Source organism: Drosophila melanogaster, chromosome X (assembly GCF_000001215.4).
Source record: "Drosophila melanogaster chromosome X".
Lineage (NCBI taxonomy): Eukaryota > Metazoa > Arthropoda > Insecta > Diptera > Drosophilidae > Drosophila > Drosophila melanogaster.
This window is the reverse complement of record NC_004354.4, coordinates 20,538,114-20,551,821: the sequence shown is the minus strand read 5'-3', so window position 1 is coordinate 20,551,821 and position 13,708 is coordinate 20,538,114. Positions and strand designations below refer to the sequence as shown.

Below are 13,708 nucleotides of genomic sequence, written 5' to 3'. Positions count from 1 at the left end.
CAGCAACAGCAGAGCAACAAGCTGGAAAAGTGGGTGGGAAAATCCCGATGTGGTGATGGTGGCGCGGGTGGGGGGGGGATGGGTGTGTCGGTTTAGTGCTGAAGCGGAGGGGTTTCAAGTCAACAAGAAGGAGTAACCAGAGAAGGCTCGCAAAGTGGCTAAAGACAAAAGACTTTGGCGTCGTCTATTTTTGTTTTTCGTTTTTTTTTTTTTTCCTTTTTCTTTATTATTTTGGCTCGCTTTTGTGTTTTGCCAAATGAGCAAGAATTGCAAATAAATCTGTAGCTGCTAGCCATTTTCCACCAGGCCTTACCGCGCCCCCTCCCACCACTTTCAGTCATTTTCCAAGAGGCGTGGCATGCACAACAACGGCGACAAAGAACTTTTGCCTGCTAATAAGATGAAAAACCATTAAAAGTCGACACAAGTCGCGTCCATTGCAAGTGGAAAATTTGTGGGTGGCAAGGAGGTGTTGCGAATTCCGAGGGAAATGGCTGTTGCGTGGGAAAGGGGTGCAAAGCCAAGTGGGTGGCAGTGGGCGCGTACTGTGTGTGCCGGGTTAAAATGTTGTCATTTTCGCAACAAAGCAGAAATTATCACCACTTTGCAAAAGGCGACGACAACGACGACGGAAAAGGAGTTGGAAAATGCGGAAAAGGGCTGGGAAAAATGAGGGGTTCGCCGCGGGACGGGGCGTCTCGGTGTGGACAAAGTCTGCACCCTTTTAACAGGACCCAACTGCGACATGTGTGTGTGTGTGTGTGTGTGTGTGTGTGTGTGTGTGGGAACACAGTGGACGCAAAGGTAAGTCGTATATCAAAACGGTTAAGTACTGCAAACGGATCTTGTAATTAAAGTTCTACAAGTATATATATAACAATATTTTATAACCAAAGTAAATTATCATTGAAAGTTTAAAATATAATACTTAAGCTAATGCAAAAATACATAAACATATATCACACATTTTTATGCTGCTGTTTTCAATTTCTTCTCTTTAAAATCCTTAAAGTCAATGGCATTAATTCCACTGTAACTCATTTATGTGGACCCCAATGTGTGCGTGTGTGTGTGTGTGTGTCTGCTGGGCGCTAAGTGATTTTAAAACAAAGTTTTTGAAACGTTTAACCTTACACAACAAAAATGTTTCATTTGCTGGCAGTGCCGAGCAGAACAGAGCAGAAGCCAAAGCCTTTGCCTGCATTTTAACTTTCGATGCTGATAATGAAGGCAGACCTGCCCCCCAAAATGGGGGCGGATGGCTGGGTGTTTGGGTGGATCCAGGACAGCAAGGACACCGACAAGGGTTCGTATGCTTAGGCAATTTAATGGCTGCCACTGCTCCTGCTGCCTTTTGCCTTGTGCGGCGTTAATGTCGTTAGTAGCATGGCGCCATAATTATAATTTGACATAAGACAAGAAGTCTGAGGTTGACAACAAAATGACATTTTAAATACAGCAGGATGCGGAACAAGGATTCAACCCCCAGGACGCACAGCCCAACTCCACCTCCCTCAACTCAACTCAACTCAACTCAACTGAGCTGAAGGACACGCCCATGCCAAAGGCGAGTGCTCGTATTTAGACACTTAACAGATCATAATTTCAACACTTTGCCTAATGTCAGTGAATTTGCTTAATGGCCGGGCTTCATCGACCATTTCCAGGGGATCAAATGTCGTTGGAGTCGAAATTCCGACTTCATAGCCTTCTTCTTCTCCACCCACACATGCTCGAAACTTTGCCCGTGGCCCTTGGAAAAATATCTTGGCATTACAATTCGCCCAGTTCGTTGGGTCCAGTCGAAAGTCTCTCTTTCTTTGCAGTTTATTTGCATAAGCTCCACTTTGACTCCCCAAAGGCACTGAGATCCGAGCTCCAGCCATCCATAAATATTCATATGTTTATTTTATAGCGAAAATACACAGTTTGTGTGGGGCTGGCTGCTCTTTTCCTTTGACTTGGCCCAGTTGAGACTGCGTTCAGACATTTAGTTGATTGTTGATGTTGCCACTGTCGCTTCAAGCCTTTTTCATTCACAAACTGTAGATTTCTGCCATTAAGCTCTTTTTTTTAACATTAAGTACGTAGATAGTTGACCCAAAACTTTTCAATTTCAAACAATTTTCTATAGATTGTTTTTTAAATCAATTTTTTTTCTTTTTTGAGCGTGCCTTCTGAAGCAAATTTTTAGATTACGAACAAATGTATTTCTTATAAGAATGCATGAAATTAATTAAATCTAAAAATGCCATTCCTGCAACAAATAGTGTTGTAGTTTTCAATTTCTCATCTAGGTTTTGGCTAAAGTACGGCTCTCAGATAGAAGTGATTAAATTCGTTTGATTGCGAAGGTATTTATTGATAATGCTTCAGTTACTTGGCTTTGTATCTGCATTACATTTCTCTGTCCTCTTGGATTTTGGCCCTTGGAAATGGGACTTTCGCCCGAGGCGATTTCTCTCTTCGCGAGGGTGGATTTAAAAATAATGAGAGTGGGACGCGATTTGGTTTCACTCGGTTTCGGTTTAATAATCATAAATTGTAACCCTTTTTAGCGCAACTTCTTGGCTGCGCGCTGTGTTGACATCCGCTTCTTTTTGTTGTTTCGCCCAAGTCGATGGTGGATTGCTGGATTTTTGGATTTATGTTACATGGCCGCCGGGCGAAATGGCGATGGAACAACTTTCTCACATGCCGAGAAAGGAAATTAAATTTCCAGCCAAGTCAGAAATTATATTGGCAATAAATGAAGACACAGCCGTAGACGAGCGGGAAAATGAGACCGAGTCCCAGACGCTGCCTGCAATTACGTCCTTCTCTGTTCTCCATTGGCGGGGTTGGTTGACGAAACGCCGGGGTCCTGAGATATACGCAATGCTGCCAAACAGGAAGCCGGAATCGACGTTTATTAAAACGGAAACTCGAGACAACTGTGCGGCGGCATCGTCAGCATCAGCAGAAAAATCGGCCAAGATCCGGCGAAAAAGAAATCAGGGAAAAGGAAAATTAAGAGGCGGAGGCGGAAAGAAAATAAACGCGACAAAGACGATGGCGACAAGGACATAATTCTGTCCTTGGGGCTAGCTGATAAGCCAGCCCCACCCACTGAAGAACGCCACCAGACACCAACCACCATCCAGCCACCGCCCACCGCCCACACAAAGGACGGAGGCTAAATTGCAATTTTCAAGATTTAAGCGTGAACAATAAATGTCACATAATCTGTAAGTAGCCAAATAAAGGGACTAAGCTATTTAATTTAATTTATCGCATTTTAAACATCCAGCAAAACAATAAGGCCGGCGACCAGACGAACGGCAAAAAAAATGGTCAACATAATATGTATATAAAGCGAATTTATTGATTGCGGTCGCTTGGACCAGGAAAATCCGAGAGCCGTGACTTATAAATACATTTTGGGACACAATTTGTTGGAATGTCCTGCGATAAGACCAGCAAAACATAAATTAAGGCGGCAGCAGAGAGGTTAAGATAACACGAAATCGTCTGGGTATTTTCACTTTGTTTTTTTTTTCTTTTTCTATGAATATTCGAGACTATTTTACATGGAGAAGGTGCAGAAAACGGACCCCATTTATGACATCTTAGTTAAATAAAATATAGTTTAATACATTAAATTAGTTGTTTCGACTAATTCAATCTCTTGATTGGATTACAAATAGTTAAGATAACACGAAATTCTCTGGGAATTTTCACTTGGGTTTTTTGAGAGTACGACAAGGTATTGAAAACTGACTTCTTCGTTGAATAAAATGTGTTTAGTTACATTCAAAAAATAGTTTGGCTTGCCTAATCAGGAGATTAAATGCTGTTTGTTTATAATAATACATTGTATGCTTTATTAAAATGGAAAATGGTAAGCAATATGAAATGGTTTGAAATATTTCCTGATCAAATTGGAATTTTACAATTAAGAAACCATGAAAGTGTCAACAAATCTTGAGGGCCAGTTGGGGTTTTTGAGAACTCCTTCTGCTGTTTCTCAGGACCGATGATGCGGGCAGGAAAATCCTGTGACACATTTCATTATACAAATATCAATTAAGCACACGGCAAACACACAAATGACTAGATGTTGTGTGTGTGTGTGCGTGTGTTTGTGCGTGCGGCAACACCAACCGGAAGTTAGCAACCCCATGGCAAATCGCGGGTGGGGTTGGGATCGAAAAAAACCTGTCATAAGGGCTGGCGGCTGCTTAATGAAAATTAAAAATTCAACATCAAACGCAAGTAAAATGTAAGGCAGCAACAACCCCCACGGGTGAAGAAGTGTTAATGTGCCATCTGATTTATTTATGCAAGCTGTATGTGGAATGTGTGGTAGTGTGTGTCTGTGTACGGATTGCATGAATTTTGTGAGAATTCGTGACTTCAATTAAATTCCATTCGATACTCAAGGAATTTCCGACCGATGATGCGCAAGTAATTTCCGAAATTGGATACTGTGTGCCACCAGCAAACAGGCAAATACGAATGCAAACAAACACAAGTCCCTGTCCTTGTGTGTGTCACCGTATTTGTATTTGTATCTGTATATGTATCTGTCTCTGTGTCTGTGTGGGTGTGTGTGTGCATTTGTATTAAATCAAATTTTAATTGCGCATACTTGTCCCTCGGCAAATATTTGCAACGCTCGCTCGCCACCGCCTTTGACTGGAACTCCGTCTCATCCGCCAGAGAAACTGGCCAAAATGCTTTAGCGACAAGGAATTTAAGGCCAACACACATACGCAAACACACCCACAGTGTTCAAACAAACATTATGAGCCAACAGGCAACAGGCAAATAAACAAACAAACGGCAAAGAAAATTCAACTGTTTATTCGCCCACCAAAAAAAAAAAAAAAAAATATGTATGTACAAGTAGCATTAAGTTAAGTTAAGCCCCCGGAAGAAAAAAAGAGAAAGTCTCAAAGATCACATTTAATAGAAAATCCAAAAAATCAGTTGAATCGGGAATTTTATTATAAATGTGGCGTATTAAATTGAAAAAGGAAGTGAGTTTATGCTGAAAAAAGAACAAACCTATAACAATCTATAATAATGTATCTTTTAGGTTTTTCGTATCTTTAGGTTTCTAAAATGACTGAAGCGCGATTTTAGGTCTTTTAATTGCTTCAAGCCAAAAGCAGCTTTCGAATCAGATTTGAAGCCCAAACTTAAATAGTTGATAAAACACACTTAAAGTCCTGCCACACTACGTACACAGAAAATAACGTACGTGGCTTAGAGTTTTGGCTCCTTTGAGATATGTTTATTAACATGAATATAATGCATATTGTTGTGTGTATAAAGCAATTGTTAGTGTGTCAAGTAAAAAGCACTAGTAGTTTGGTTCAGGTTTTAAATGTTTTAAGCCTTAAACAAACTTGATTTCAAACCCATCTTAGACTCGTTTAGAAATCCGCTAACTGGAATTGAAGATGCCAGGTTTGTAGGGGTATAATTCCCCTAACGATGCCCGAAAGAGTCTATATAAATACTCAGCTAGCGAGGTCATCGGGCGAATGGCGGTGGGGCGGCTTTGTAAGGGGGGGGGGGGTGTGCTGGTGGGTTGGGCGTCTACGACTAATGCCTAAATAAGTAGTAGAGGCCGTCACTGCCCCGCCCCCAAGAAAGTATCTAAGCGGCAGCTCCTAGGAAATCTGTCAAATGTCAACGGCAGCAGCGAGTTGGCAACGTTGACGTTGGCTCATTAAAAAACGAACTTGTCCCGGTCGATGTTGTTTGTGTTGTTGTCTTTTGGGACTGCTGCTGACACCTGGGCAAAAGTTTTGTGTGTGTGTTGGTTGATGCACGGAGAGAAATCAGCGGGGTAGTTGCAAAATTGAACCCATAGTAGATAGATAATAGTTGTAAACTTTATTACATTCAAATGTTTTAAAACCTTGTGAGTTTTAAAAGAAAATCAAGAAAATATTATATTTTTACGGAATATTTAAAGAAAAGTACTGATCCGTTTATGAAGTAATGTATTTGTGAATATAGATCAAAATATGCATTTTTGCGTTGACTTATAAAGTAAGCATCTTAAGTAAGCCGATTGCTATTTTTATTAAAGTATTTATGCTTAAATAAGTAATGGAATTATTTTGAAAGAAGGACTAGATTTGTTGGAAAAAACGATGTTCACGACGATGTTGCTTTGCAATGGTTACGTTCAAGTTATACAAGGAAGTATTTTTTCAAAACAAAATAATCAAACTAGAAAAGAAAACTAGGAATTTTCGCGCAGTGCTTTTCGTGGAGGCCTTGGTTGAAAATGGCGACCATTTTGGCTGTTGGCCTGGGCGTTTATCACATTGCTGCTATTAATTAAGCTTAACGAGGTTACCACTCGCAACCACACCCCCTCGCCGAAAAATTTGTGGGCGGAACGGGTGGCGGGGGCTTTTTCATCTTAGTGCGGCAAACTTCATAATGAAATTTCACCTTCATCTCATTAAAAGTCTTGAGCATTTTTCGAGCGCTGTGCTGAAAATTGATGCGTGTCAGTTGGAAAAGGGTTTTTTAGTCCCAGTCGAGAAGGCAGTGCCACGCCCCTAATCCCCACCAGAGCGCCCAAGTCTGTTTGTCAGCTTGTCTGCCATCGCGTTCTCGAGTTTTCTCAGCTGCTGGCTGCCAACGCGGGGGCGCATATTTAATTTTTAATGAAGTTTAATGGACGCCGGAAGCTTTAAAGAAACTGAGGAGCGGAACCCGGAACTGCGAACTCGGCAACTCGAAAGCACAGGAACTCAATGGGGAACCGAGAAGCAGAACAGACCACTGGAATATTCACTCCAAACGGAACAGGTTGCACATTTTTCTATCAAATCTTCAATTTCTAATGTGTGGTGGTCCTTTAAGCCACTTGGCCGAATTTGCAATCAAAATACTAAAGAAAAACCTAGTCTCAAGTATGATTCTGGATGTACAAGTATAAATTAAAGTCGTTCCATGGCTATCAAGCGATCACGAAAACAATCAGCTAATGCATTTGACAAAATTGACTGGCAATCAACTAACAGCACTGCCGAAAATTCCTACGGGGCTACGTAGTGCCCAGTCTATGGGTTTTAACTGAGCAATAAGGATGCAATAATCACTTGCAGTTAATTAACATATTATCTGCAGCTTAGATGTTGCATTGCACTTTGGTAATGCACTTCAAAGTGCTGGCGCATCAGTGTGCAGCTCACATTTACATGCATATGGCATCAATAATTACATGTGCCGGACCCCCTTAACCCTTCACACTTCACCCTTAACCCTTGGCCGCCCGCCTGCCCGGCAGAGAAATCTCTTTCGACGAAACGGCATCCAAGTGATTGTAATTCATTAGTCGACAACAACAAGCCCGATGCACTTGTGCACATGTGTGTGAGCGGTGCATGTGTGTGGGTGTGGATTATGCAGTTTCCGCTTGGCTGCAACTGCAGTTCCATTTCCCCGTTTGCCATTTCCACATTTTCCAATTCCATTTCCACGCCTGCAATTGCGATTGCGATTGCGATTGCAGCTGCTGATGCCGCCATTTTATCTAATTGCGTTGCACCCAAACCAACGGCATTACGCATACGACGCGTGGTCCAAATCATTAAAATTACGAATGCTTCACGCACGCGAAAAAATGAATTGGGCTTAAAGCAAAAAAGCGGGTAGGGAACCACAAGATGATCAACATATAACAGTGAACTGTTCCGAAAGCGATTTCAGTTTAAAGCTTACTTCTAAACATTCCAACGAAAACTAGCTCTAACTTATAATTTTCAAAGCAATTTTCAAGTAATTAAAAACGAAATAGATTTTATGAGAACGTTTTACTTTGATTTCATAAATATAAAACCTAGAGCAGAAGCTTATACAATATTCTCTTTCGGAAAACTAGAGGACAAACTAAAGGCAATGCAGTTCTTTGACAAAAAAATTAAAAGAAAACTTCGTAAAAAACTGTGAAAGAAAGAAGAAACGCAGTTTTAAGGACCATTCTGTGAGGTTCATTAGGCGTGTCTTGCTCCGTTTTCAAATCTCGTTACATTTCCGTAAAACCCACGAACGAGAGGGCGCTTTCCCGGCAATTGCGATAATGAAAGGCTCTTTTACAGGACTATCAATAGAGCTGTCCTCGTGCGAGCCACCACCACCCCATTCGCCCACCCTTAACCCATGGAGGCCCTCATAAATTTGCTGCATACCGAAGGGCGCTGGAGCGTCTGCAGCCTTGACAACTGCAAGTGGCATTAGTTGTAGCGAATTCAAATACGAGCACGAATACAAATACAAATGCAAATACAAATACAAGTGCAGATACGAATTCAACGGACAACAATTACAATTGCAGGCTTTGCATTACTTTTCCCTAGTACAAGGGATTTGCATTTGTTTGCTAATTGAAATTAAGCAAATAATACGAAGCGAGACTTCCACCCACGTAATCCCTTTGTAGCGCATTAAAACGAGAAGGGTTCGAAAAAATGAAAGTAAATAAAATGGGAGGAAAAAAAAAACCGAAAGGGTTCCCGTTTCGGGTTAAATAATTTAAATCCATTTGTAAAACATTTGATGCTGCCCTTTGGCAATTGTCACGCCCCTTTGCCCGCTGGCCACCTTTGCTCCCCTTTTTTTTTCTTACTTTTCCCGCCGATAATTAGTATGGAAAAGGCGCTTGGAATAATCAAATGTTTAAAAAAGATTTGCCAAAGTGAATCCCAAGGAATTATTTGCCACTTGAAACGTTTAAAAATGTCAAACAAGAGAATGGCCGAAATGGCTGAGCGGATGGATGGATGGATAGATGTACTGTAGATGGCCATAGAAGACCTCGCTGATGAGGGCGCCCAAGGAGCCCTTAACCCACCACCGCCACCCGCGTTTTGTCGCTTTTTTCGAGGGGTCAGACAAACTTAATGAGCAAATTGTCAAATGCCGCGGCAAAGCGCGCACTTAGACATGCCCTGAAAAATCCCCAAGAAAGATAACTTGGGCGAAAGTAAAAGTTGCCGGGGCTTTGAATAAACAGTTACGCTGATTTAATTTGCCAGCAACAAAAAAAAACAGAAAAAAACAGAAAAAAAAAATAACGAAAGAAAAAAAACCAAAAGCGAAAATAGGAAAAATGAAGGCAAGGGAAAATTCTATCACAGTATGTTGTCTGTCACCCTCGATTTGATTTTTAAATTGCGTTCGTGATAAATTGACGAAATGAACAGCAATAACGGCGGCGAGAAAAAATCTCAAGCAAAATTGACAACTGTCAAGACTGTCTGCCGTCTGGCTCCCGCCTCCCATTCGACGCCCCTGGACGTCCCCAATAGACATATAAAAATTAACTACAGACTACTTATCTTATTTGCTGATGCCTGGCCAAAACGAACCGAGGCCAAGGACCAAGGAGCAAGGAGCAAGGACCAAGGATCAAGCGCACGGAAGATGGCTACAAAAGTTTGTCAGCGGCTTTTGATGTGTTGTCCTTTATATGGGCAAGTGAGTGTGTGCGGATTTTTGATTATATTTCTCGGTACATGGGGTGTCCCTTTTTGGGTGTGACAACAGGAAGCAAGCAATCAGCGCGAATGATATGCCAAATGGTAATGACCAAAAGTTAAAGAATACAGCCAAGCCGACTTTTCTCAATTCATTCGTCGAATTTTGTATGAAAGTATGTTCACAATTTTAATTTAATAGAAAACCAACATATTAAAGGTACGATACAATTTTGTGGCTGGTCTTTAAATGGACGTTTTTCAATATCCTTTTAATCGATTCACTCACCCCTTCCGCTTCTGCCCACGAACCGCAGATCATTGAACTTGGCCACCTGATTTTTCATCACGGCCGTGCAGTTTCTCAGTTCCCCGCAGAAGTTCTCATCGTTTCCGGCTCGAATGGTGACTATAGTGCCATCCATGACCTCGCCCAGTGCCAAAACCTTGAAGGCGATCGGTAGAGTTTTGTTTGAGCGCCAGTGCGTGGGCAATGTGGTGCAGACCTGTTGGGAATATTGAACAGTTCTTGTGAGATTTTCAGATATTAACCACCTTTATTTTAAGCTTTTGGCACGTTGAAAAAAAAAGGCAGAAAGCAATGCAATACCTTTTAATTTTTTTTAAAGTTATACTTTTTTACTATTGGTCCAGTTTGGGCAAGGTTGGGCACGATATAATCTCATTTAAACTCTACCAACATTGTAGTGATCGGCGATCGTATGGACAAACAAACGCTATAAGGATGGATATACGGACGGACATACGGACAGACATAAGGACGAACAGATCGCCTTTGGTATTTCTTTTACCATTTATATATATTTTAACGAAGCAATTTGACAATTCCTCTCAACGCAAATCATTAGTTTTGCGCGAAAAAAAAGATTTGGTCTTGTCCAAAAAGAGTTATTTTCTTATAAAAAATGCATTCTCAACAACACTGCTATAGAAATATATAGAAATATATAGAGCGTTTATTTGTTGACACTCAATTGGTTTTTTTTTTTTTTTAGTTTGCTGAAAGTTAAAATCTTTGCAGTTATGAGATATGAGTACGCACCACATGTGGAGATCCCGTCTTGACCAGCTCGCCAGGATGTTCGGCGAGCAGGACGTCGACGGTGCGCTCGATGAGATTCTCGGGGGTTAAGTAGGGACTCGTGTCCACGGGCTTTGTTTTAACATTATTATTATTGTTGTTGTTGTTGTTGTTCGTGGTGCTGTTGTTGTTATTGTTAGTATTATTATTGTTGGTGGTGCTGGTATTGTTGTTGTTGTTGTTATTGCTGCTGGCAGAGGACTCAGCATTCCGCCGCTTCGTTGTGGTCGTTGTTGCTGTCTGTTGTTGCTGGTGCTGCAACAACTGATGTTGCTGCTGCTGCTGATGTTGCTGCTGCTGTTGCTGTATTTGATTTGAGGTGGTCGAACTGACCTCAGCAGAAATGTGCATTATTGCAGCTGCTAGCTGGGCACAAGGTATTTCAGGGCCCCTCTTTGGTTGCCAGTACTCAGTGGATTCAGTGGATTCAGTTGCCGGCGGGTTTCGTGGGTTTTCGGTTTGATTTCAATGCCTGCCTCAAAGAGTCGACGCTTTCAATCCGATCATTGTCAGCTCATTTGGTCAATCTGGAAAATTAATGTGGACTGCGAGTGAGATTTCGGACTGCCAGCGGATTTTTTGTGTGTCTGTGTCTGTACGTTGTTCCCCAAAGCAATTTCTCTGGATAATCGATTGATAAATGGAATATAATGTAAAAAATAAGCAAAATCCATTTAAAATAAATCAAATAAAAAACTTAAAAATTAAATGTAATAAAATTGCATGCAAAAACTCCTAAAACAAGAGTACAACAAAATACATTAACTAGTTTGCACCAATGCACTGCACTGTAATTTATTTCAAAAGCGTTTTTTGGAACACACACACACACACACATAGATAATATCTTTTTGTACGAGCTGCGATGCTTTTGTTGCCACTGCTTCTTTGTTTTTCAGTTTGCAGCCCGCATAAGTATGCTGCACTTTTTGTTTATTGCCGTCAGCGACAACAGCTCAATTATTATTGCACTTTGACCTCGGGAGGTCGGGGACACAAAGGCACATCCAGATTCGGAATCAGAATCAGAAACTGTTGCTGTATAGTATCGCTATCTGGAAACCAAACAGAAAACAGAAGCAGCCGAATTGAATCGAATCGATTCGAAATGAATCGAATTGAATCGAATCGAATGCAATCGCAGCGAACCGCACACCTTTGCGCACAATTTGCATTTAAGCCGTCGTCGGCGAGTGCAGCTCAATTAAATATTAAAAAATCATAACCAATAATGAGGAATTTCGACCCGTAGGCAGTGCCCAAACTAAGATGTACGACTGCGAGTGTGGGTCGGTGTGAAAATTCCATTTTATGTCCATCAAATGGCGAATAAAAATGGCAAAAAGCCAGGGGGGAAAATTATCGAAAGCGCCAGATGTTGCCGGTTTGTGTTTGGCCAGCCAGTCGCTTTTGTTTAAATAAAAACCAGTTGCCGGACACAGCCGCGTTTTGTTTTCACGATGCCGGATTTTTTTTTTCCACCAACTATTTTCACGATACTTTTCACTACGTTCTGGCCAGGTCTCTAAGTTATGCGAAATAATTTTGAAAAATTCCGAATTAAAAATTAAATAACCCATTACTGGGTTCGTTAGTTTCAGAATACATATTTTGATAAATGTGCTTAAGATAAAGGCCTATGAACTTATGGCAATCATTAAGCCTTCATTACTATAGGCTTATCAGCGAAGACTTACTATTTCCAAAGTAAATTCGTAAAATGGGCAAAAATTAATATTTTAACTGTTTTTAATAAAATAATTAAAATGATTATGATAAGACAAGATAATAAATGAGAGTGGGTAACAAAATTATTTATGAGCTATTAATTCATTTTTCCAAAGAGGATATAGCGCATCCAGAGCTTCGGCCTATTAGAACCCTTGCAATTTTCTTCCTGATTTGTAATGTAGAGTAGCAAGTGCTGCACAAACACAATCGAACCTAAAGATATATATCTGTACATGTATGTACATATGTGCACACGCTGCGTATACGCGTTTTTTACAACTTCCGCTCCGAAATGAATACATGTGTGTACGTGTGAACCCATATGTATGATTATATGCATTTTTTTTACCAACTGCCGAATGCAGATGTCCCGCCAAATGAGCTGGCCAAGCGACTATGTGGCGGCCCATGTGGCCACAGATGAGCGGAAGGGGGCGTGGTCTATATAATCGGTTAAAAAACAACTCGGTGGCGGGGCTAGCCACAATTAGACCAACAAATTTAAAAAAAAGATTTAGAAAAAGATGCACTTATGCCAAAATGCTTAGAAAATCAAAACAATTGACGTGGCAATTAACGCTCTTGGGCTGCATTTCTTACACTAAATAAAGTTTAGATTTTAAATGGTAAAATTAGTTGCTCTTAAGTTTGCTTCGATTGATTAGTATTTCATTATACAAAATTAATTTATCCTTACGATATTGGGAAATGTTAATAAAACGGTAAATAAGGCATAACATTTAATTATAGATTTAATGCAATGATCAACAGATAGATCGATAGTTTACGGGATGTAACAACTTTATTTAATACTTGACAAAATTGTGTGTGAAACAAAACAAAATTCGTTGTAATTTCTATAGCTGTGTTTTATGGACGATCATGGATATCACACACTTACGTTAACTCAGTTTTAACAATTATTTATATTCTCCAAACACCATGTGTTAGTTGGACTTAAAAACAATTTTATTTTGTACAGATATTTTCAATACGTCGGCACCACAAGCACTACAAAAAAATTATTGAATTTCGGCCAGACTCTTTCGATTTCGAGATTTCTAATTACTTGAATTTTTTGTAATTTTTTTTTTTTTTGTATCAGCCACCGGCACACACACAAGCACGCACGATAACGCACACACTGACGCACTGGCACAGACACAAATGATGGGGCTTAGTGGAACAGCCACATGGACACATCGACGGGGGCTGAGACTGGCGATCGAATCAAACGACACGGAGATATTAAACTATTTTTTTGCGGTAACCATGAACGCGACCACTACGAGCGGTTGGCAACGCCGACCACCGACGTCGGCAGCGACGTCGACCGCGACCGCGATGCCGGCTGAGGGCCACCGATTTGGAATAGAGCTAGTGCACA

General features: G+C 40.8%; 1 protein-coding gene across 1 annotated transcript in view; it reads right to left on the bottom strand.

The window, feature by feature from the left end:
* Positions 1–13,325, bottom strand: part of RunxB (Runt related B) — a 28,601-nt gene extending 15,276 nt beyond the window's left edge. Inside the window, exons 1-3 of the mRNA NM_001272816.2 lie at positions 13,223–13,325; positions 10,552–11,117; positions 9,778–9,994 (exon numbers count right to left, since the gene is read on the bottom strand). Coding sequence (NP_001259745.1) covers positions 9,778–9,994; positions 10,552–10,941 — 607 coding nt within the window. The 5' untranslated portion in view covers positions 10,942–11,117; positions 13,223–13,325. The remainder of the gene's footprint in view (positions 1–9,777; positions 9,995–10,551; positions 11,118–13,222) is intronic.
* Positions 13,326–13,708: the final 383 nt, after the last annotated feature.